Source organism: Malus sylvestris, chromosome 8 (genome assembly GCF_916048215.2).
Source record: "Malus sylvestris chromosome 8, drMalSylv7.2, whole genome shotgun sequence".
Lineage (NCBI taxonomy): Eukaryota > Viridiplantae > Streptophyta > Magnoliopsida > Rosales > Rosaceae > Malus > Malus sylvestris.
The window spans coordinates 14,131,113-14,158,078 of record NC_062267.1 but is presented as its reverse complement, the minus strand read 5'-3'; the positions used below and the strand labels follow the sequence as shown (position 1 = coordinate 14,158,078).

At 37.7% G+C, this 26,966-nt stretch overlaps 1 protein-coding gene and 1 pseudogene across 1 annotated transcript; one reads left to right on the top strand and one right to left on the bottom strand.

The window, feature by feature from the left end:
- Positions 1-317: 317 nt before the first annotated feature.
- Positions 318-23,829, bottom strand: LOC126631391 (phospholipase D alpha 1-like; annotated as a pseudogene).
- A 960-nt stretch (positions 23,830-24,789) lies between these two features.
- On the top strand, positions 24,790-26,236 carry LOC126631017 (ethylene-responsive transcription factor SHINE 2-like). Its single transcript, XM_050301174.1, has 2 exons — positions 24,790-25,049; positions 25,262-26,236. The coding sequence occupies exons 1-2, from the start codon at positions 24,970-24,972 to the stop codon at positions 25,836-25,838; spliced, it is 657 nt and encodes a 218-aa protein (XP_050157131.1). The 5' UTR covers positions 24,790-24,969; the 3' UTR covers positions 25,839-26,236.
- Positions 26,237-26,966: the final 730 nt, after the last annotated feature.

Sequence of the window (26,966 nt, the reverse complement as noted above, 5' to 3'; positions counted from 1 at the left end):
CATTAATACTAACGGGCTAAGCCCAAATTCAAACAATAAAGTAATCCTAAATTCCAACAATAAAAGGATCACTTTTGTGGTTGATTGTCCCTTGCATTTGCATTATTGGCCAAGAAGAATTGAAAAATTAATGGATGTTTCGGACTTTGTTAAGAGACGCAATGCAGTATCATAGTTGATGGACATTAAACTTTTATTTGGATAATATATGCATATGTTTTTATACACATCAGGAACTAATATTGTGAGTGATTGTAGCTAGATTTTACATTCAAATTATTCAACCACGAACTAGACTTTATGAGTAAACACAACAACTAGGTGGTGAAGATTGGAAGAATGTACTTGGATTTGGTGCTGAAAACTCTAGCCTTTGTATCGGGGAAATATTCAAAGCCCGGTAGTGTTGTTAGAGCTCTATTCTTGCTTACCTCAATGGGGTAGTGGAGAAGATGACCTGGAAGGTCTTGATAACAAGTGTCGCTCAAGTAAAATTCCCAATTCTTTTCGACAATCTGGTTTACTCATCGAATTCATTCCAAAGATTCTAGATGCCAGAAGGAGTTGTCATCCACTTTGAGGTGCTCATACCATAGTGCTAGTCTGAAAGCATACATCTGGGCCCTTGCTGGGATTGTGGAAGCTAAATGGTTAGGTTGGAATGCTCCTATAGCAATCTTAGAGTCCCTTGCCCCATCCATTGACTTTTGATTTATGTTCGCAGATCCAATGATTATGTATTCATCACCAACTGAAAGAAAAAAAAAACATGTTAGAGAATGTTCATTAAATTGTACTCGAACATGGATAATGGTTTGGTATAGTATATCTCACATGTTATGTTATTAGACTGTGAATTTGGAATGCACATTCTGACATGCTAGTACTAATGTTAACTTTAAATTTATGAGTCTGTTTACTTATCATCATTTTTTTAATGCATGTAAATCATGAAACGCCGGGCCTGTTGAGCTCTTTTGTAATCGGTGTCTAGCTCTGAAGTCTCAAGAGGTTTATATTCGCCATCCATCTCCGTCTCTCGGTTGCCAAGGCAGAAGAATTGAGATAATCATTAAGGTTTGCATTTGAGGCCTTTCTTTGAAGAGCCTCAGAGATGTCAGTGTACATCATCTCCACTATTCTCCTTTGCCAATCCAATATAGCTCGAGAAGAAGCACTCTCAGGTGTACCTTTGGGCCACATTGGGACAACAATGTAGACGATAAATCTCTCTCCCACTTCGATTTTGCTAACAATCTTCACCGAAAGCTCCTTCATTATAATATCCTCATCTCTAATGTCTCCCAAATAAGCTGCCAAGGAAATACTGATTCTCAATGTAAATGAAGTTTGTGGCTCGCCGAATAACATGGATATACGCGTTATGAATGCTTCGGTCGATGATGTTATTCTTCCTACTCACAAGTTCCATTTTTGTTGCTTCAAGAGGCTTTTCAGGAAAGCAAAAGCAACTCGTCGATGGATCTGAACAGTTGAACGTTCCATGATTCGTTGTCATTCGAAAACATATTTTGTAAAGGCTGAACTGTGATTTCTTCAAGTTTGCCTAGTGGAATTAAGAACATTTATCCAACCTATTTTTTCCACCTTTGCTCAAAGTTGCGCAAGACATTCTAAGCAACTGGTTCTTCCAGTTTGCAATGAATATCATGCCAGGGCTTCCTTGGATTGCGTTTCCTGATTGAAGAGCCTACAAAGTTGAGCTGGTGGAAATTGTGGAGCAAAAAATAATCACAAGGTGACACGTGGATTTTTGGATAAAAGAGGATAAAAATACCCTTGAGGCATATTGGGATTCCTACGCACGAGCAGCGGGCAATCATCCCTCAACCAAGTCAAAAGTGCCCAAAATAGGTAACAATTCAAAACCTATTTCATTCATCCTCATCAAATCCCTTCTCCAAAACCTATTTCATTCCATATATTTTCTACCCCATTTTCCCTTTTTTAGCTAATCAATTAGCTAATTATTTTATTAATTAGCTAATTGATTAGATAATTATTCCATAACTCCCAAGTTATTTCTTTCAAATTATGTTAATTAGTCAATTAATGGATTTATTACCTAATTAATCTATTAATGGCTAATTAACTACAAATTACACCCACAAAAAAAACCCCTAAATGGTCGGTCCCTATTCTCCTAATAGGGTCGGCCATATCCCTATAAATAGCTCTCCATTCTCTCCAAAAACTATTTCCAAGTCTCTTGCTAAAATTCTCTAAATTTCTCAAACACTTTCTCTCTAAATTCTGATTTTGGCATCGGAGGTTCTTCAGCCAAATCCCCCCCCCCCAAATTCATCGTGGACGCGTGAGGCTTTTGGCCTTGACCAAAAGTGTTAATTGTTTTGTAGGTGCAATTTTGTCCAAGATCAAGGAGAAAGAAATTTGCATCCACAAATTGGTGCTTTCATTGAGAGTTGAGTCCCACACTCGTAGAAAACTCTCGCATCCAAGGTTTCCTATTTTCTTGTCCATTTGTAGATTTTTCGTATGCTCTTATTTTTAGAATTTTTTTATTTGCAATTTTTTTTTTGATAAAACGTAAAAGAGAAGTACAATGGCTAGAAATTTAGAAAATTCAACAAGTGAAAATTCCAATATTCAAGAGATGGGACCGTGGTGATCCACGAGGCTAAATGTGACAATAAATGGAGTGGCACCACCACCACAAGTTTCCACCAAGGGAACCATCGCGGTGGCCACCACTATGACCACTTGCGACGAAGTTCATGGTGTCACCACCATGGCCCGAGCCGTGCCATCTAAGCAAGCCCAAGCCGTGCCATCTAAAGCCCACGGCCCAAGCCATGTCACTTCAAGCCTAACACGTTGCTAAGTCGAGCCCTAGCCTCGCACCCACGTGCGCCACACGCTAAGCAGTCTACTCTCGTGGCCCAACCTTCTCCTATGGCCCAGCCTACTCCTACGGCCCAACCTGCTCATACGGCCCAGTTTGCTCCTGTGGCTTTCCAAGCAGCCCAAATCGATTCAAGATTAGTTCCATCTTAGCGAATGGAGGAGCGTGCACTCTCAGTTAGGCCCACGAACAAACATACATTCACGGTTGGGGCCACACTCCGATAATCAACATGAGCAATCTTCTAGGCAAAATGTTCATTCGCAGCAAGGCCCGCAAGGAGCATCCTCCACCTCACATCGGAGTAGGCAGCACAACAGATGGAGAGAAACAGTCACTCAATCCAGCTCAAGTTCAACCAGCAGCCTGTGAGTTAAACATTCATCTGCTAGGAACATACCACACCCACCGTAGTTGCAGCATAAATAAGCCAAACACATGGAAAAGCAGCCTAGACCAGTAAGTCACAACCAGGGGCAGCCGAGAGCTCTATCATTCCCAAAAAAGGCAAATTCAGTAAGAAGTAGAAAAGCTCATGACCGAGCGATTACTCGATTTCCTGCGCAACGAAGATATTGACAATGCGCTCTGATGAGACATGACCAACATAAGCGAGTCATTTTTCAATGACAAGATCGAGCAGACAAGACTACCCCACATAGATTTCCGGATATAAAGATTACTTCTGTTCTGACAAACGTAGTAGCTCAGCCTAATGGCACGCCAGGGGTAGACGAGTACCAGAAGGCCCAACTACCAAAAACCGCGGGCAAGCCTTGTTCTCAACACTTCTGACAATTCTTCCTGCTGTGAACAACCTGGCCCAAGCCAGCCCCAGCTCTACTTTCACAGCTGTGCCTACCTACTCCACGGCTCCTGGCAGCCATTGACATATCACCATGGCTCATAACTGTGCCAATCTTACACCACGGCTCCCAGCTATGCCGATTTTGCCATGTTGCTCGTGTCAACCAAGCCTCAAAAGGGCACACGACGAAACACCTATTGATGGTGCAATAATTCTTAGAGCAGCTCACTGCGCTTACACCCTTATGTAGGTTCCACAAGTAGTTCAAAGTCTCAAGCAGTTCGCCAAACAAGACCTCGCAGGCTGAGGATTATTTCAGTTGTCTAATAGTCCAGCTTTCCTCAACTGATGTCCACAACAACTGCTCAAAATCCTTTCTGGGTCTGCTCTCCAATGCGAGAGGATAAACTAATTGCTCTTCAATGTGAGAGGGTAAACCAATTCCCCGACACCCATATGAGTTTGCTCTCCAATGTGAAAGGGTAAACCAATTCCCCGACACCCATATGGATTTGCTCTCTAATGTGAGAGGATAACTAATTGCTCTCCAGTGCGAGAGGATAAACTAATTGCTCTCCAGTGCGAGAGGGTAAACTAATTCCCCAACACCCATCTGGGTAAGATCTTCAGTGCGAGAAGGCCACATAGCTCAAAAGATTGAATGCTTGAAGATCAACCAGGCAACAAATGATCAAGGGGCAACAACTACTTTTGCACTTAACAGTTTGCTCATCCGACACTTCATCTTCAACAGCTCAAATCTTGGCAGCTAAATCCTTGACTACTCCATCTACAGCAGCTGAGAAATCAAACTCAAGCAATTTCCTCATTTTTGGCAAGCAGCCCAGACATGGCAACCCAAACCACTGCCCATGCCGAGCTAATCCTTGGTTTCAATTAAGTCGAGCAGCACAAGCAATGGCCCCTGCCACACCACCTCCTTAGCCCATGCCAAGCCAACTCTTAGCCCTTGCCAGTCAACGTGCTGCACCATCCCGACGGCTGCCATATGGCAGCATTTCCCAAGAAGAAGACAAGGAGAATTAAGTTTTTCTTACATTGGTGCGGCGTGAAGAAGATAAAACAATCAACGAAAGATAGTTCTTTGCACGGCCAAGCAAAGAAGAGTGTTAGGGGAGGGGGAACAAATATCCTCTAGCATTCTCTCTTTGTTGTAGGGATAAATAATTACCCTCCGAAGTTGATTTAATCCCCAACTTAAGGTAAGCTTAAATAGGCTTTGAAGGCGATTTATTTCCCTTTCCTAGAAGAATCTAATTCCAAGTCCAAGAGAGAATCTGCATCAAAATTGGAGGTCTCTACACCTCTTGCCCTTTCCTGCAAGCAGCCCAGTAGGTATGTGGGCATTTGTGGAGCCAAAAATAATCACAAGGTGACACGTGGATTTTTAGATAAAAGAGGACAAAAATACCCTTGAAGCATATTAGGATTCCTATGCGTGAGCAGCGGGCAATCATCCCTCAACCAAGTCAAAAGTGCCCAAAATAGGTAACAATTCAAAACCTATTTCATTCATCCTCATCAAATCCCTTCTACAAGGTAACTCCCAAAACCTATTTCATTCCATATATTTTCTACCCCATTTTTCCCTTTTTAGCTAATCAATTAGCTAATTATTTTATTAATTAGCTAATTGATTAGATAATTATTCCATAACTCCCAAGTTATTTGTTTCAAATTATGTTAATTAGTCAATTAATGGATTTATTACCTAATTAATCTATTAATGGCTAATTAACTACAAATTACACCCAAAAAAAACCCAAAGGGCTGGTCCCTATTCTTCTAATAGGGCCAGCCATATCCCTATAAATAGCTCTGCATTTTCTCCAAAAACTACTTCCAAGTCTCTTGCTAAAATTCTCTAAAATTCTCAAACACTTTCTCTCTCAATTATAACTTTGGCATCGGAGGTTCTTCAGCCAAAGCCACCCCCCCCCCCCAATTCATCGTGGGTGCGTGAGGCTTTTGGCCTTGACCAAAAGTGTTAATTGTTTTGTAGATGCAATTTTGTCCAAGATCAAGGAAGAAGAAATTTACATCCACAGAAATCATTCTGGTGGGTTGTGCCTAGTGTTGCAAACACGGGATGTTTTTTAGTATCATATCTTCCATCACAAAGATCAATGCCTGTGATAAAACTCACAATCCTCCTTTGTGATCCTCCGCCAAATATCTCACTGTCCACCACAACTGTTTTCTGATGGTGAGAAAACATTGTGACAGTCTCACTTTTCCCTTCATCAGGGTTTCGAGGGCATAAGAAGCTACGCACTTTCGTGTTTCGAAAATATGCTTTTGTTTCTTGATAATGAGTTGTCATCAAACCATCATTCTTTAGCTCCTCAATAGAAGTCATGTCATCCCAAACAAGCAACAAAACCAAAACACCCTCATTAGCCTTCCTCTTAAGAAGCTACCCTAGTGTAATGTCATCTTTTCGCCTTCTCAAGTCCCTTATCAATGTTATTTCAGTGTACACAGACCAGCTAGTTATGTAAATAAACTGCCTTACGTTAGTGATTGCATCAAAGATGTCCTCCCAACATCTCTAGGGCTCATATAATCCTCCTAGGGGCATAGGAATATGAGGATTAAATTGGTCTGCGACATGCGAATCTTGGTACAGGGTAACCCTACAACCTTGCCTTTAATTCAAAAATGTTCAAAGAACATCTTCATACTTAGGGTTTCTAATCCCAAGGGACCATTGAAAATCTTCTGCAACACTAGAAAACTGTAATTTGACATGAATTTTAGAATTACCGTGGATTGGATTGTAACCTTCATCTAAAATTTCAACCCATCTGTCCACCACATAACCCTTGATTATCTCCTCAACAAGTGTATAAACTCTTCCAATTAGGGTTGCCCCAATGAGATCATCATCTTTTACAGTAAATATAATGTGTGAGATGTGGGCACAGTAGATGTGAAATTTCCCCCCATTACGGATTGTTTGGATCATTTATCATTCGCGTCCACTCAGCCCTCGCCTTATCTAGATCAACTGTTGCATAGAGTTTGGATCCAACTTTTTGAAAAATGTGTAAGGTAAGTGTCAGAAGTGAATTATGCAGAAAAAATATTAGTTTTGGAGGAAAATTAGCTTCATATAAATATATTTAGCAAGTAAAGAATAGTGTACCTGCTGATGTCCGCAAAGCACCAACTTCTTGACTTGAGCTGCAAACTTTTTAGGTGAATTTGGTGCATCCAGTGTCAAAAGTAAAGGAAGAAAAAGTATCAGATAAAAACACTTGAGCTTAAAAGAACTTAACCATTGAAAGACGGTAAAAAGTTTGAAATATCAGACATTATGCACACATGGTATTCTAGAAATAATATAGTTCAAATTCGCCTTTGGCGAAAATTGAATCTAAGACCTCTCACTTACAAGTGAAGAGGAATACGACTAGACCATAATACTAAGTGGTTAGACCTAATTTTTTTTTTTTTAACAGGAAGATTTATGTGTAAGGAAACAAAACAGTAGAAGAAAGATTTATAGAATGCAAGTCACAGACTCATAGGGCATCTCTTCATTTTGTGTGGGATAAAGAGGATTTAAAGTTACAAAATTTTTAAGGAGAAATAAAATTTGACACATTCTTGAGGGCACTAGAATATGGTTGGTACAACTTGGGGAAAATGACTATGATTTAGTCAAGGATCATAAGTTTTTCTCAACAAATATTTGGAAATTGATTTTAACACTCCTTTCTTACGTCATGCACATCCATCTAGTTTCGTAGTTGTTAGACTAAACAATTAAAGTAAAATTAACAGTTGAGATTAATAAAGGATATGCATAAGATAAAAAAAAAGGTGTGTTAAATCATTGTACTCTATGCCACTTAGTATGACGGTCTAGTGGTATTCATCTTCACTTGTAAGTGAGAGGTTTTAGGTTCGATTCTCGCCAAAGGTGAATTTGAACCACATTATTGCTAGCCTATTGTGAGGCTAAACCTACCCCCTCCCCCTTAGTGTAGATAATATCGTTTGTTCAAAAAAAAAATTCATTGTACTCTATTTCATAATATTATACAATATAAATTTTCCTTGATATGAAAATTCTTTACAATTGTATTGGGGTTATTTATTGCAACATTAGCATGGAGGGAAATTGAATGGAGAGATTTTCCAAATAAACTTATTTAAGGAATACTCTCGTAAGACCAATTCAATTTAAGAACAATTTAATTTAATGATCAAAAGACTATGTTTTAAGTCTTTCCTTAAAGATCATTTTACATTCTAACTCGAAAATTATTTGACCATTTGATTAAATGATCATCTTATTATTGTTTTTTTAGATGTTTGTGATTTTCTTTGTCGCAGTTAGATGTCTTAATAGTTCAAATCTATTTGCGTAAGAATGATCTAAGAATTCATCTTAAAAATGACCTATAAATGATGACATAGAAAATAAAGAGTTGGATTATCAAAATATAATTGTGACAACCCATCCCTAATTTTATGATTTTATAAATTTTAAAAAGAGTGATTTGATGAAAATTCCCTAGAGGTGAGATTGTTGAATTTCGTTGACCAGAGAATAGTGAGACATACGAAATATTCTTTTAGCTATTTGCATAGTATGCAACGATACGAATGCGTGGCCATAAGAGGAATCGAATTTGGAGCTACGATGGAGATTTTATAGATTTACGAACGTGAAGGATGATTTGGTAATTTCATGTTTAGAGATATTTTGTGATTTGTTTTGTGAGCCACGTGGGGCCCACACTTCACTCATGCCCTGTCTCGTGTCCTCTCTCTCTAGAAATTTTGGTCCCTCTCTTTCGAACTCTCATTTTTTTAAACTCTTGGACCACACTCTTGTTGCCACCTCATTCCTTCGTACTAAGTTTATTATTTTTAAAATCTTTTTCCCTCTCTTTCCCAAAAAGCTCTCTCTCCCGGACTTCTCCCATCCTCTGTGAAGCATAGCACCACCACCACTTTCGTCGATCCCAATAAGCATCACAACCCAGATCACCACCTCACATTGCTCCATTTTCTCTCGAACATTCTTCCGCCCTCTCATCTCTCTCAACTCTAAATCTATCTTAGTTCACTCTCTCTTCTCCTATTGGTGAAACCAAGAAACCGAGCCATCATCATCGTCGTTTCAATGAGCTTGAACCACAAAACAACGCACTACATTATCTCCCTCAGATATCTTATTATCTGGACTTCGTGCACACTGCATAAAAACGTAATGGGGAACGCCACCATGTTTTACGGTTAGTTCACAAACTTCCAATGAGAGTACGCTTTGAGGACATCCTAAAAATTCTTGGATCATGTTTTAGCATATGTTTCTAGCTTTCTTAAGGGTTTTGATGCGGGTTTTGGTACAGAATCGTTGCGAGGAAGACACCTTAGATTCTGACGGAGATTCGTTAGCTTTTGAGCTCTTTTTCTGCCAACTCCAGCCACGGCCGAGGAACTCAATGGTATATTTCGATTCCTTGTTCCTTGGGCTTTAATTTGACATACATGGTTGCTAGTTTTAATTGAGATTTAAAGCTAAACGAAGCCGGAGAAGTTTCCTGGCTAAATTTTCCAATTTCCTGCTTTCTCCTTTGTTGGGTTTAGTCAACTCGACTTGAGAAAAAAAAAGGAAAAAAAAAACCAGATCCGCCACCCGGATCTGGATCCGAACCTGGGATCTGATCCAGCCCAATTCCAATGTGGATCATAAATATTCCTGGAATATTCCCTAGAATATTCCTTATGCTGACTTTTTTGAAATTTTTTCGGAAACCCTCCTAGGCAAATTTCGATGTCCCGAGTCCGTTTTTGATATCTATTTACTGAAATTCCAAAGTTTTAGCGTAGTTGACCGCCGGAGTGTCTCGATTGACTTTTTAAGGTTGACCGTTGACTTTTTTGTTGACTTTTTACCAAATTTGCCCGTGATACCTCTTAGCGTAATTCGACACTCTGACTCCGAATCTGCACTCCGTTTTCCCAAATTTAGTGTTTTAGCTGAGTTTTACTAAAGGACCCCAATATTATGCTTAAGTACGATTACTATCAGAGACTCCAACTTCTTTAGTCCGAATGGCTGTGACCTCGCAAGTATCTATGAGTGAGTCTTTTCTTTTATATTATATATATATATATATATATATATATTTGTTAGTTTTCATTTATATATTTGATAAATAATTTTCTACGTTACACTTAGATTAGGGTAATGTATATAAAATTATCGTATTGATGGAATTCATGCAATTATACTACGTCCCATGGGATGCACATGTATACGTATTAGTATGGATGCTTTAATAATGTTTATGATTATGAATAGCATTGCAATGATTAGAATTATCAATTCACTATGGCATGATCATATTTACGTTATCTACTCATCATGTGCTTTAATGGTGTTAGTACTCGCCCGGGCCAGGGCCAATCTTTCACATGTATGTTCACATCATACCGTACGCTCACTTTGGATTCATTGTAGGTGCGAGTCCTTTCCTGGATTGCTATAGGCAATTAGGACTCATATGTGATGCTCATAGTGCCAGTCTTCATGTGATTATAGTATTAAAGCAGAAATCATTATTACACCCAGTCTTGTTCATATTAAAATACTTCTACATGAACTCGTGTGTCAACATATGTCGATGAGCACTTGATGTGTTATGTTTATTTCTGCGAGATATTGTGATTACTGAAAGTTATATGGTTGTTTACGAATTTTGTGACATATTGAATTATAGAGTTATTGTAGGCTATGGTAAGTATTTTCATACTATACGTAGTATGTATATTTTGGAAACTATATTTGTTTTACGGCGAGTGGTTATAATGGTTTCAAAAAGGTTTTTGTAAAACTTTATTTTTAGGCCCACTCACCCTTGTTTTTCGCCCCTCTGGGTTTTAGTAGCTGAGCTTTCATGTCGATGAGGATTCTTGTCAAATCTTGGTATAGGTGGTTGCCTTTGATGGTATAATTCTCATCCTATTTTACTTTACTTTACTTATACCTTGACATCATGTATGAAATGGGTTCATTCTCGCTCACCAACACACTCTTATACTTAGGCACTTTTAGGTTTAAACTTACTCACATATTCCACATCACTACACTTTATGGCTTCGTCACCCTCCTATTGTCGACCAACACAACTCGATTCGGAGCCCAAGTGGGCATTCTAGGTCGGGGTGTGTCAGTTTGGTATCATAGCATAAGTTTGGGCGGTATTGCGTTCATCACACACGTGATGTAAGCATACTTGGTTCTTAAACCTAAGTGTCGAATCTTGCCACCTCGTCGAATATCAAAAAATGTGTTAGGTGTTTTCCTAAGTTATGGGTTATTTGGATGACTTATTGACATGTTAGAAGAACATTTTGGCAACCGCTTCTAGACTTTAACAAAGAACCTCCTTGCCAAGGGAAATCTTGATTTGGAAACGAGTTGTGGCCCTAAAGCAAGGCTATTGTGTCGGTAATTGTGTACCACCAAATACTTTACTCATCAATTCCACTACTATTATCTCATCATCTTTACCAACCCACCCTTTCGAGTTAAGAAACCAAGAATAGTTTTAATTCCTTGGCAGCATCCGTTAGTATACCATCTATTAGAATTCCTTCGAAGTTTACTTTGTCAAGATTCTAGAACTGTCTTAAGCGATAACGTGGTGCTAAAGTGGTAGCACTCGACGGAAGAACGCTTGGGGGACAACGACTTTTAATCCCCGATAGCACTAATCTTTTTAAACGCACTAGTGATTATTCCGGATCTTCAGGAGGAAGATCAACTTCCATTTAAGTCCGTTCTAAAGTAGATTATTAGCAAATTTGACACACCCCAACCAAAGATCAAGGCGTGTTTGCCGTCACGTGAGGGTGACGTAGCCATTTGCACAGTGCGGAAGCGATAAGGATAAGAAATATACGAATAAATAAAAACCGAAGCTAATTAATGTGCACTAATAAATAGAAAGTGCTAAGAGTGAGATACAAGTGTAAATACTCCTAATTAGAGCATAGAAAGTCTAGGTGCAGCCCAGTAGGACAAGTACTAATTATACAGTACCAGAAGATGTCCTACTAAATATATAATTTGTCAGAACCACCGAGATCCTCAAATGCCACCGACCGCAAGTTTACCTAAAACCTGGAAGGGCGTAAAACAGAAAACGTGAGTGGACAAAAACAAAGCTTTTCAAAAATTCATTATCAAATGCTCTAACCCCTCGCTGTAAAACATATATACTTTTTCCCAGAAAAAGAATATAAGCATATACATATATCTATATATATCAATTCAAATCATGCTACACATATTCATAATCATAAGTATGCCATGCCAAGATATAAACATAATAAGTAACTCAGGTGAAAATAAATTCATGGAAAATAATACATTAGCCAGAATCCCTACAAAAGTCTGTACGACTGAATTCATAGCTTATTAGTCAATCTAGCTGGAGTCACTACAAATGACCTGTACGACACTACAGTGCACACGAGTCGGAACCACTGAAAAGGTATGTACGACAAGACTAGGTGTAATATAATTTTGCTCAATACTACACTCTCATGATAGCTGTACGATAAATCACTAGTCACCTACGAGTTGGAACCACCTATAATGGTCTGTACGACAAGACTGTGCACCTAAATTGGATCCAGTGTGAGCATAGGGTGCGGGATGTGACATTATATACAGGCTTGTACCATATCTTTGGCTAAATCACTAACACTAGGGTGCAGGTTTATGAGCTCTATGCTTCTCAAATAATCACAACCGTTATTCACATTCACAATTCATAAACTCACCTAGGCTTACCTGAGCGTCCACAGCACCACAATTATATATTATGCAACATATACTAATTCAAATACTGAACATAAATTTATATGCATGGCATTTCAAGGCATACTTTCATTTAAACGTATTTTCTGGGAAAAATATCAAGTATATAAGTATATACTGAAAACCAAAAGCCCACTCACTGGTATGTTTAAGGGTCGTAGCCCCCAAGTCCCCCTTGACTGCGCTCGTCCTCAGGATAAGTCTCCTTTATGTGCGAAACAACTATAAAAACGTTAATTTAAAGCACATAACCAAAACTAGCTAATAACTTCTCATACATTGCTCAAATGGGATGTTTGAATATACCAATGTGATCTACACAACCTCACGAATATCCCCATATTTTTAGAAAAAGTTTCCGACGTCCCACGCGCCGCCACGCCCCGGCATCCTAACGAAATCCCTTAACCCCGTTAGGAATATTCTGTTAAATAGTAACAGAAACCGTTAAACTAACCAACGCCATTAGGAATATTCCGTGATCCCCTACCTTCGAACTCCAGCGACTGTCGCCGTCGCCGGAAACTGGAAAAACTTTAAAACCTTGTATCTTAGTCATTTCTTAACCAAAACTCATGAACTTGGTCTCAATTTAAAGCTTATAACAAGAAGAACATATCCTTACCAATTTCAAGGCTTGAAATCCACGAAAACTCGCTGGAGAGAGCTCGATAATTTCGGCCAAGTTTCAAACTCTTCAAACTCTGCTTCCTGACGTCCAATTTGCTTGGTTTTTCTTCTCCGAGCTTCGTAATGATTTCTAAAGCTTCTTATGAGCTTCAAATCTCCTGAAACATCCATAATTATGACCATGTGAACAATACTCAAATTGGGGGTGATGGTTTCTCAAGTTTTTGAGGGTTTCACAATTTAAAAATGGCATATATGAACTCAGGGACTTGCAAGGAGTTCGAATCTTACCTTCTTGACGTCGATCCGTGCATGAAATGTGAGTTTGGCGTTCATCCATAGAAAGTTGACGGAAACAAAAGAAAATCGAGAGGGAAGAGAGAGAGAGAGAGTGCACGGGAATAAGAGAGAGAAAGGGAGTTGGAGTGTGTGTATGTGTGTGTGTGCTCCAAAATTGTCCACTCCAACCAACCAAAACAACAAAACAACTTAATTCTAATTAGTTCCACATACTTAGGAAAATAACTTAGACCTAAACCTAGGTCATGTACGCATACCACTACCCACGTTTAAGGGTAAACCGTCCTTTCACACTATAGATAAAATTATCCTAAGGCGGGCTGTGACAAAATTCCTTTTTCCGGCCTTAGGATATTTCAACCAACATTAGTTCCCAGATTACCTTTCGATGTTGTACTTGTCATTTCGTTATACCTACGATCAGTAGAAATCCCCAAAGTAGTAAGTATTTCCTTAGAATTAATGAAACCACCTCACATGACAAGTTCCTTACCAATCATCTGAAACCATCTACCCAAGCAGGCTCTAATATGTAATCAGCATACGGTGGTGCTACTAATTGATGATATTGTCCGATATCCAAGAACTATCAACCCATATTTAGGTGATATGATTTCTGATACTAGACACAAGTACTAGTATTTGGGAATGATACCTTTATGCTAGAACGCTAGTTCACAGTTTGAGGGTAGCGAACAATATCAAAATATCATATGTGCGTTAATTAGTGACGAAACTGATAGATTGATTAACAGTGACTACCTAGGGCCGAGGAAATTTAAATCGTGGAAACTTAGGAACAAGCTTTGTATTAAGATGGTAAACTCACGATTGTGTTAACCATATTACCCATTTAGGTAACCAAAACCTTTTTGACCAGTCACTTTTTCGATCACTTCCACAAATAAATATTGAGGCACAAGTTATTTTCCCGTTGTAAGAATGAAATGAGCATTGAGACAATTGTGAAGACCTTTTAGTACGTGGTGTATAGAAAGGAAGTAGTATGGTACATTTTTAGGACGAATATCTGTGGCGTCATTTCTCAAAATTTTACATGGGACATCACCAAATTGTGAAATGAAGCACACCATCAATCCATTTTCTCGTACTAAACCAGTTTTCCTTGTGCATTTTCGAATGACCCCTACATCATTGAGAAAACTTAGTTACAAAATCTTACCGATTAGGAATTTATTCGACCAAACACTTTGTCTTAGGGAACCTCAAACCTAGTCAGGAAGAAAAAAGACTAAACCTTTGGATCGTACCTAGATTTTAGCAACTCAATCGGGTGATGATTAAAACCGTTAATACTTATGCTTCGAATTGATGGTCTACCCGACTAACTTTTTTAACTCGAGTTTTCTTCCATAACTTGTCAAATTTGTAGTGGTCTTACCGATGACTTTCTCACCTACCCTAGCAACGAGAGAAAATTTTCTAAACACCGACAATCAGCTTTATACCAAATTCCTCAACTGTTAACTTTGATTAAATTGGTAGTTTTCTTGGGAGACGTGATCTCAGTACACAATATTCTTTTCTCTTTCCCAAAAGGTTGTAGCGGAAAAAAGTTGAAATTCTCAAAAAGTGTTGTGAAATGCGAGATATCATTGGCCTTGTCAATTTTATCAATAGTTTATTAGCGACTTTTCAGCTATAGCATTTTCCTTCCAAGTTGACTGAGGAAAGATATTTTAGTTTGGGATGTTGGATATGAATGAAATTTATGACAGCCTATATGTTGTCTCTTCCCGAGCATTATTCTTCATTTTTCGACAACGTTGATAATTTGGAAATCCACATTAACATTTTATCTAGATGATTTGGTTGTGTAGATGCAGCATAACGAAGTATCGCATTTGTTCCCCAGCATTTGGAACTGTACGAAATGAACCATCTTACTCATGACTTAGAGTCAACAATTATCATCCTTACTTGAAAACTGGATGACACTTCTCTTTGGAGAAATGTGTCCAAACTCTTTACTAACCTTAGACCTTTCAACTATATCTTCATTTGAAAGGAACTAGATTTTTAACTGTGGCAGTGGGAGAACCAAATCAACATTTACGATTGCACTATCATGTATCACCCCGGTTGTGTAAACGTAATTACTGTTTACCGCAGCAAAAGACATTATCTACCCTTGAACACTTTCAGCCTGTCCTATTTCATTTCAGTTGGAATTCACGAGTTTTGATATGAAGTTACTTACAATCATCAAGAAATCGTTCGAGTGGTTATAATCACTTCCTGTATCCAAATGGAGATGGGGAAATATCACCATAAGCTCCATGTATGAGCTATCTTGTACATGTGGAGATTATGATAATGTTTCGGTGATTATAGACTGACTTGACAAGTCAGCTTACTTTTCATTGGTCCAGAAAGACTAGGTTTAGACCACTTAGTAAAATTCCTCATTCTTGAAATTATCAAATTTTTCTGATGTTTCGATCAGCATCTATTATGATTGTGATTCCATATTCACCTATTTGTTCTGGAAGGCATTCCAATTAACCTTGGGTACGTGTCTACCCTATTGCACTTTGTATTGTTTCTGGGGCAAACAGATCGTCTAGAAGAATTGCTCGAACGTTGAAATTTTAGTTATGACCATTAATTCCTGAATCACCCAATACATACCCTATTAAACGAATCTTTACCGTTGGTGATTGAATATTCAAGAAGCTACAGTTGAAGCGAGATATATGCATTTAACCCAATTACCTTGTAGTCTAGATTTGATGGACTTGTTTTAATCCTCAAATTCTTAAGTGTTCATTTAACCCTTTCGGCTTAATTTTCTAATAAACTATTCATAATGAGTCTACTCACTGAGATATTGTTAACTACATTGTTTGAGTTTCATGGTGTACTTGTCACTATTGTATCTCACCGTGATACGCATTTCATTTCTAAGTCTTGGGAAGCCTTTTTGAAGGTTATGAGTACTAAGTTTTTGTCCAGTACCACATTTCACCCTCAGACTAACAGTCAATTTGAACGAACTATCCAGACCTTAATGTACATGTTATGTTTGTCTAATCCGTAGTTTTAGCATGATTATGATTTACACTTATCTTTTTTAGAGTTATGTATAACTGGGGTTACACTTTCGATTTTGAGTATGACACTATTTGAGACGTGGTATAGAGATTTTACACATAATACATGATGGACAGAAGAGTATTGCAAATAGGTATTCGAATGATCAAGATTGCGATATAGGAAATTGTGTAATGTTGATGATGTTGCTCGAGAGGGTAATACGTGAGCGTGATCGAGGCACCAATTGGACGATTTATGTGCATTTCCCAATAAGGGGCAAGATGGTAATATTGCATCCTCAAGAATTTCTTACTTGCTTATCAAGACAATAGTGAGTTGTTGGTATTGCGGGTTGCAGACTATAATATCGATAACTTATTCGTTGGGTTTGTTAAGCAAGTGGACAATTATGCCCGTCTACATTAGTATTTTTATTTAGTTATCTATTGTTGGGCATGACCCAAAGATGCTACACTTATCCCTAGAGTACGTGATGCTACAAGTGTGTAGGTGAAATTTTTCTATGTTCAGTTTTGATTTCAATACAACTATTTTAAATTCTACGTTATATTATGTACGTATTTTGACGATATGTTACTATATATCTATTTTTGACTTCATGTTTTCATAAAGGATTTTATATATTTTAGTATTGTATTGAAGGAGGAGGAAAGTTTGAGTTTGGAGGCATGAAAGAGGAATCATTGCAATCCGATCACGACAGAATGACATTTTCTTCTATGCAACCACTCTATCTTGACTTCTTCTTTATGTACTTTGTATCTGTCTTTGAGTATTTTATGTATAGCAACTTATTTCAAATTTCGAGGACGAAATTTTTTTTAAGGTGGGTAGATGTGACAATCCATCCCTAATTTTTGACGAAAATGCCCTAGAGGTGAGATTGTTGACTTTTGTTTACTAGTGCATAGTGAGACATACCAAATATTCTTTTAGCGTATTTGCAAAGTACATGACGATACGAATGCGTAGGCACAAGCGGAATATAATTGGAGCTACAATGGAGATTTTACAGATTTACGAACGTGAAGGGTGATTTGATAATTTCATGTTTAGAGATATTTTATGACTTGTTTTGTAAGCCACATGGGGCCCACACCCCACTCATGCCCTGTCCCGTGTCTTCTCTCTCTAGAAATTTCGGTCCCTCTCTCTTTCAAACTCTCGTTTTTTTTAACTCTTGGACCACACTCTTGTTGCCACCTCACTCCCTCTTACTAAGTTTATTATTTTAAAACTATCTCTCCCTCTCTCTCCCGAATAGCTCTCTCTCTCTCTCTCGGACTTCTCCCATCCTTTGTGAAGCATAGCACCACCGCCACTTTCGTCGACTCCGACGAGCATCACAACCCAGAGCACCACCTCACACTACTCCATTTTCTCTCGAACACTCTTCCGCCCTCTCATCTTTCTTAACTCATAAATCTATCTTAGTTTTATCTCTATTCTCTTATGGGTGAAACCTAGAAACCGAGCCATCATCATCGTCGTTTCAACGAGCTTGAACCACAAAACAACGGACTACATTCTCTCCCTTAGATTTCTCATTCTTTGGACTTCGTGCACACTGCATAGAAATGCAAAGGGGAATGCCGCCATGTTTTCCGGCGAGTTAACAAACTTCCAACGAGAGTAAGCTTTAAGGATAGCCTAAAAATTCTTGGATTATGTTTTAGTCTATGTTTCTAGCTTTCTTAAGGGTTTTGATACGAGTTTTGGTACATAACCATTATGGGGAAGACACCCCAGATTTCGGCGGAGATCTGGCAGCTTTCGAGCCATTTTCCGAACAACTCTGGCCACGACCGAGGAACCCAATGGTATATTTCGATTCCTTGTTCCTTGGGCTTGAATTTGATATATTGGGTTGCTAGTTTTAATTGAGATTTGAAGCTAAACGGAGTCGGGGAAGTTTCTCGTCTAAATTTCTCAATTTTTGGCTTTCTCCTTCTTTGGGTGCGGCCGACCTGAGGGAAAAAAACAGAACCAGATTCGCGATCCCGTTCGGATCCGGCTCTGCCCAATTCCAATGTGGATCAAGAACATTCCTAGAATATTCTTTGGAATATTTCTTGGAATATTCCTTATGTTGACTTTTTCAATTTTTTTTCCAAAAATCTTCCTAGGCTAATTTCGACGTCCCGAGTCTGTTTTTGATATCCATTTAGTGAAATTCCAAATTTTTAGCGTAGTTGACCACCGGAGCATCTTGGTTGACTTTTTAGGGTTGACCGTTCACTCTTTCGTTGACTTTTTACAAAATTTTCCCGGGACAACACTTAGCGTAATTCGATGCTCTGATTTCGAATCCACACTCTATTTTCTCAGATTTAGTGTTTTAGTTGAGTTTTACTAATAGGCCCTAATATTATGTTTAGATACGATTACTATCAGAGACTTCGAGTTCTTTAGTCTGAACGGCTACGACCTCGTAAGTATCTGTGAGTGGGTCTTTTCTTATATATATATATATATTATATTTTTTAGTTTCCATTTATATACTTGATAAAGAATTTTCTATGTTACACTACTTAGATTAGGGTAACGTATATAAAATTATCGTATTGACGAAATTCATGCAATTATACTATGTCCCATGGGATGCACATGTATGCCTATTAGTATCGATGCTTTAATAGTATTTATGATTATTGATAGCATTGCATTGATTAGAATTATCGAATTATCGATTTACTATGGCATGATCATATTTACGTTACTTGCTCATCGTGTACTGCACTGGTGTTAGTACTCGCCCCGGCCAAGGCCAATCTTCACATCGCACCGTACGCTCACTTTGGATTCATTGTAGGTGTGAGTCCTGTCCTAGATTGCTATAGGTAATTAGGACTCATATGTGATGCTCATAGCGCTAGTCTTCACGTGATTATAATACTAGAGTGGAAATCATTATTACACCTAGTCATGTTCATGTCAGGATACCTCTGCATGAACTCGTGTGTCAGCATATGTCGATGAACACTCGATGTGATATGTTTACTGTGCGAGATATTGTGATTACTGGAAGTTATATGGCTATTTATGAATTTTGTGTTGTATTGAATTCTTGAGTTATTGCAGGCTACGGTAAGTATTTTCATACTATACGCAGTATGTATATTTTGAAAACTATACTTGTTTTACGGTGAGGGGTTATAATGTTTTCAAAAAGGTTTTTATAAAACTTTATTTTTAGGCCCACTCACCTCTGTTTTTCGCCCCCTTAGGTTTTAGTAGCTGAGCTTTCGTGTCGACGAGAATTCTTGGCAAATCTTGGTATAAGTGATTACCTTCGATGGTATAATTCTCATTCTACTTTACTGTACTTTACTTATGCTCTGACATCACATGTGAAATGGGTTCATTCCCGCGATCACCAGCGCACTCTTATACTTAGGCCCTCTTAGGTTTAAACTTACTCACATTTTACACATCACTACACTTTGTGGCTTTGTCACTCTCCTGGTGATAGGAGCATATTTATGTGACTTAGTTAGCTTGTTCTTGTGCATTTATGTTGTTATTTCTTAGTCAATTATGTATTATAAGCTATTTTCGTGTGTTTGTAGGTTCAAATAACAAAGTTAGCAACAAAGTGCTATTTGGAGCATTTTGGAGCATTTTTGGGCCAAGATTGGATAGTGCAAGCATGGAGACATGAGGATTGACGTTTTTGAAGATTTGAAGGCTAGAAATCAGCATGTGTGTGTGCAAGTGTGTTGACCTACAACTCCAAACATCCATCCACTACACCCATTACATCCACTTATTACCAAACATCCATCCACTACACCCATTACATCCACCCATTACATCCACTCATTACCAAACATCCACCCACTACACCCATTACATCCACTCATTACCAAACATCCATCCACTACACCCATTACATCCACTCATTACCAAACATCCACCCACTACACCCATTACATCCACTCATTACCAAACATCCAGCCACTACACCTATTACATCCACTCATTACCAAACATCCATCCACTACACCCATTACATCCACTCATTACCAAACACTCACCCACTACACCCATTACATCCACTCATTACCACAACATACACCACTACCACCTTAATTAGATGGTGGTCCTCTCCCTAGCCTATAAATACATCCACCCTTCACCATAACAAGGGGGAGGAAAAAAGATCCATCAAAAGACACTACATTCACATCTCACAACTCCATACACTTACACTTTCATTCCTTGGCCGAGAGAACACAATCCACCCATCCACCCTTCACCATAACTCACCTATATCCATCCACCACCATAATTTACTACTCATCCATCAAACCACACCTTGTGCCGCAACAAAGAGAAGAAGGAGGACCCTTGGACGTGCTTGCCATTCAAGTTGGATTGTTGGAGCGTTTTTAGGTGTTTTCATTCTTTTGTTTTCAATGTCTAAATTTGTTTATCTTTGCTTTGTGAGTATGAGGAACTAAACCCCCCTTAGCTAGGGGGAAATTCGAAACCATGTTCATGCTTGCAATATGATTTGATTACCTTCAGTTGTGAATTCAATTTGTTTAACTGCTTGATTCATAACTTATTCGTGCATGTTTATTAAGAGTGCACACTTAGTTTGCATGCATGAATATGATGCTAGAGTATAAGGGAGTTTCACCTAATAGTTACAAACTTATATTCACAAGTAGTGGAGATCGCTTATAAATGATCGCGTTAAATAAATTCTTAGCAGGAGTTTCATGCTCATCATAGTAACGAGTGCCTCGTCAATACTTATAGTTTTCATAATGCTTAATGATCTTTGATTGTATCTTTATTGTGCTGTTCACGTAAAGAACTTTTGAAGAATGCTTGAATTGTTGTATGCGCTTTCCCATCCAATTCAATAACTTAAGGAGAACTTGAAGGTTAATTTAAGCAGACTTAATTAACCTGGGGTGTTGAGTTTCATGATTGATCGAAAGAACAACTGAAAATTGGTTTATGTGCAAGTATGTCATGTGTGGAGAAAAACCTCCTAGCTAGCCTTCCATCCATTCAATTTACTCAAATTCGTGCAGATTTCATTAGTTCTTTAATTTACTTGTTTTGTTTTCAAATTCGTCAAAATCAAAACCCCCTTTACTTTAAAGTGTTTTATTAGTCAAAATCTGTTTTGATTTGTGTTTTTAGGTGTCACAAAAGTGTGTTAGAGTCTAAATCTGCCCAGTTTGTGTTTTTAGGCAGATTTGAGCGTTTTTAGCTTGTTTTGAGTCCTTTGAGTTTGTTTTAAGTTCTTTTAGTCTAGTTTAGTGTTTTTAACTTTGTTTGTATGTTTTTAAGTCAGTTTAGAGGTTTTAGCAAGCCCTCCTAATCCCTGGTTTAGAACGATCCCTAGTTGCATTTTTACTACAATTTGACAACAAGAGGGTTTAATTTGTGTGTTAAGTTAAAATTCGCATCACCTGGTGTCGGCGAACACAACTTGATTCGGAGCCCAAGTGGGTATTCCGGGTCGGGATGTGTCAATAATACTGAAATGTTTCTCATATAACTTTTATTTGAAGAATTTCTCATTAGAAGAAGACTCCAAATCAAAACTTTAATCATTAGACAAGACTCAATTGAGCCACCATCGCCCTTGTAATCAGATTTTGCATACTATTGTTCTAATTCTAAAGAAGTGCTTTGAAAAGTCATTTGGGTTTTATTGTGCCACTTCATTATACAACTTAACTTTACAACTATATCATACCAACAACAACAAAATTACTTACAACCATATCATTTATTCATTAGGTTATCACTTTTGGAATTACCCCTTTTACATGATTTTTGAGGGAAAAAATCGAAAAAAGTAGAAAAGAAGACGCAATTTTCCTTGGTCAGTTTATACTTTATTTTCCCAAAAAGCATGACCACTTTATATGCATTACAACAACATCAACAAAAAGAATTGACAGCCAAATTTAACTGGCTCAAATAAATGATGCATAAAATTAAAAGGTTTCAGTTCAATCTTGCTGAAAAAAACAAGGTACATTGAACAATAAGTTGAACCCACATCCATTATCCAGCCTATCAACTTCATATATCGTTGCATAAAGCATCCCATGAAGCAAACGTGGCACCGTTGTTAACTTCTCTCACTAAAACCATTTGAGAATTGTTGGACTGCAACAAAATGGAGATAAAGCATATATATACATATATGTAAAGGAATACTATATAGCTTCAAGGAAGAGTTAAAGCAACATTAAATTTAACAAACTTTTAAGGAATATATATATATATATATATATATATATATATATATATATACTTTGCTTCCAAGGTGCCTATTGTGAATCTTCCAAGTCATTTGGTGAAGATTATGTAGACCAATGTGCTTTAATTTTATGCACAAACCAAGTCAATGTATTAATTGATTGTAGAAGATGCCAATGTAATACATTATTTTAAGCCTGCTATACTAGTGGTTAATGTCGTTTCAAATTAGTAATTACTTAGCACTTGAGTGTCGATGTAAATGTATCAGCAAATTTATAATGGGACAAATTCAATATATTGATGTTTTGAGGAAAGAGGAAAGATTAAAAAGAAAGTCAATGGTAGTTAGTCAATTGCAAAGGAGAATGATGTATTGTGGTTGAATTAAGATAGGTTCATGGTTCAATTTCCTCCAACATAACGATAAAAAGAAGATATTGGAAAAGTAGTTATATCCAGGATGCTGCCTTTGTTACGCAAGTGCGCTAACAATATATTGTTTTCGATGGACTATGATAGCTCACAACCAACCAAACCTTAGTTCTTGGTATCTCACAAGCTCTCACGATTTCTTAAAGTGTTTCACTCTTGTATTTCTTGTACAAAGAATAAAACCCTAAAGTCCTATACATATTGGTATACCTAAAGTCCTATCTTAGATTACAATATAGGAATCCTTCTAAGAAAGCCGAAACCCTCCCAAAACAAGACTGAAAAAAGTAGCCCAAAAATCCGGAAACCATGAATCTGATGGATCGTGTAGCTATCACGACCCATCGCCCAGCACCAAGAAACACGCATGAAGTTTCTGCCTCGATCCGACCGGTAGCCAGGGCGATCAATCCTACTTTCTACACTTGCTTACCTCTCGAGTTGGTGCTTGCTGCCTTGGTTAGATAGGTTGCCCAAAAACTGGTTACACGTCTAAAACTTCCAGAAACCTATTCCAACTCTTAGATCACGAGCTAACTTCACAACAACATCCTTTCATTTATTTTGTTGCAATTTACTCACTGGCATTATAGGTCCAGAAGATAGTGTAAGGCAAACATAGAAAAGGTGATCAATAATTCAAGCCATGCTACATGATATATTGATAATAACTAGGTCGAAAATTCAACGCCAAACAATAAATTTGGACGCAAAAAGGTCAATAATGTAGAGACCCTTGTGGTCCTAGAAGAGTAACTAATCAATCCACAAGAGTCTTTTGAGTCAACCCCTAACCAAACACATAATGCCCATCTGAGGAAAAAAGCAAAAGGAACAAAAGTCTGTAGTATGCCTCATGTATACACGAAAAAGCGCATATATATATATATATATGTGTGTGTATATAATGCCCCACTCATTTATAAGAGAGAAGGCATTGTATACACCGATTTTGCATGCATAGAGAATTCTATAGAATATTATACTAAATTGGGTCTGTTTTGGAATTGAATTAGTAAACTATTCTATTAGCATGATTTATATAGAAATCCTGGTCTTATACTAGAGTAAGTAACCAATCCTCAAAAGTCTTACTAAATCAACTAACCAACCTTTAAAGCATCCAAGGAATAAGAAAAATCTTCATAAATTATGCAATATATAAACGAAAAGATTATCGCACATGAAAGTGCATATAATACTCCTACTGTGAGAGGGACGCTACATACACTTATGTGCAAGAGTTTTCCAAAAAGTTCAATATTATTTATCGTTGGATTAAGTAACCCTAATTGATTATATTCAAGATCACAGCAAAACCTAAGAAGAATAACATGAAACAATGGCATTTCTCACAACAGCTTCTTCACCAACATTGGATTAGCAAACCCTAATTTGATTAGGGTAAAAGAAGATTTTTTTTTTTTTTTCTGTTGGTAAGTAATAATAAGTGCAATTTCTTTTTGGTGGGGAGATGGAGAAAGGATCATAACATGATGCTCATTTTCTTTTGTTCCAGTTGTCAAGAACCTGAGGGTGTTTATAATGGCTGTGCAGGTGAATAATTTATTGCACTCTCTCTCTCTCTCTCTCTCTCTGTACTACAAAAGGCTTTCAGACCAAGCAAGCTACCGACAGTTCTTGTAAATGCCTATACTCTTCCCTCATCTCTCTCTAAAATTCCATCTCTCAAATTCTCTCTCTCTGGTTATTTCCTTCTAAAAAAACATGGTACAATCAAGGAAGTTCAGAGGAGTCAGGCAGCGACAGTGGGGCTCTTGGGTGTCAGAAATTCGCCACCCATTACTGTAAGTCCACCACACTCTCACATTCTTCCATTTAATACTTCATCCACCCCCATTTCATCGTTGTCGTAACAATCTGGTAGCATAGCATATCAGATTGTCTGACAAGCAGAATCTAATAACATAACATATCAGACTGACTGCACTGCTCGAGCAACGTGTTATGGAAATCTGTCTTACTTTCTCTATTGTCTTTTCTGTTGTTGATGATTTAGTAAGAGGAGGGTGTGGCTAGGGACATTTGAGACAGCAGAGGCAGCAGCAAGAGCATATGACCAAGCAGCAATTTTGATGAACGGACAGAATGCCAAGACCAATTTTCCGATATTGAACAACAACAATTCCGACCAAGACACGAAATCCCCCACTGACCAAGACACCCCATGGTCTCCAAAAGCACTTTCCGAGCTACTCAGGGCCAAGCTCAGAAAATGCTGCAAAGGCCAATCGCCCTCCCTGACTTGCCTTCGACTCGACAATGACAATTCCCACATTGGGGTCTGGCAGAAGCGCCCGGCCGGATCGCGGGCGAGCTCCAATTGGGTCATGACGATTGAGCTTGGGAAGAAGAAGAAGCAGGGTTCTAATCATGATAATCAAGAGGAATTGATGTCGTCCTTGTCATCGTCGTCGAGTTCATCGTCAATGGTGGGGTTGACTGAGGGTGGAGTGAGTGTGGTAGAACCGGATGAAGAGGATAAACTTGCAATGCAGATGATAGAAGAGTTGCTGAATTGGAATTATCCAACGCCTCCACCCACAGGTAATGTTCAAGAAGGAAACAATATTTAAAGGGAATTCTATACTCTGGATTTTTTAACCGTTAAACTCTTGATAAAAAAATATAATAAACAAGATCTAACGTTTAAAAACTTCAGAATATAAAAATGCTTCGAAGTATCGTAGAATTTCGATAGGTATAACCAACCAGTCAACCAGCTTGAATTCCTAGTGTTATTAGTCCTTGAAGTAGGGAAGCAGTTAAGACTGAGTGCTCAATTTGCAGTTACGTATAGTAGTTAATCAAATCATAAAACGCCACGTCCTCACTGTGGTGTTGTGATTGTTGAAAAAGAATCGTAGAAAGATTTCAGTAGATATTTGTCAAATCTGCGTGGTTGGTAGTAGCAATACTTGTCTTGAAAATGTAAAAATGTAGATAATATTAATTAAGCTCACCTCTTTCTGCAGATTTGGTTAATTTATACTGTTATAACTTAATAACTATAATCTCCAAAATAAAGATTGTTCTCTCTCCGTGATCAAAAGGAAAATGTTTTTAAAAAATATACTGTAGTACTCAAAAGAAGTTACAAACTTTGGGGAACTAAAAGTTGCTTGGCCAGTAGGCGAGCAAGCCTACACACCAGGGCGTCGCAGTCATCAAACCGACCACCCACGCTACACTACTTTTCCTAAAGCAATTGGGACGAACTAATAGTATCACCTCCCTTAAATAAGCTGTCAAAATATTCAAATTCAAATAAGCAATAGGGGTAAAAAGAGATAGTATTAATATTTTCTAATCGAAAAGCCAAATCTGATATAGCTTAATAAAAAATGACATCTCTTTCCTTCCTGTCAAATTTGACAATAGCTTCAAAAAAAATATTGATCAATTATTAAATGCTTTTTATTAAGTTTTGAAATTGGTTTAAAGCCTTGCCTTTTAATTACTTTCTTTTACCAATGCAATGTTTAAATATTTTTATACTTTTTAATTCATTTTCTTTCATTACCAATGTAAAGAAAATAAGTATGAATTTTTGTTTAATATTTAAATTTGACATATGAGTTGAAGAATAAAACTATAAAAGATATTAAAGTGTCACATAAGTTGTCAAATTTAAATTTCATGTTTAAAATTTAAAATTTCCTTTAGAGATAGTCTAAAGTATATTATCATAAACAAAGCATCAA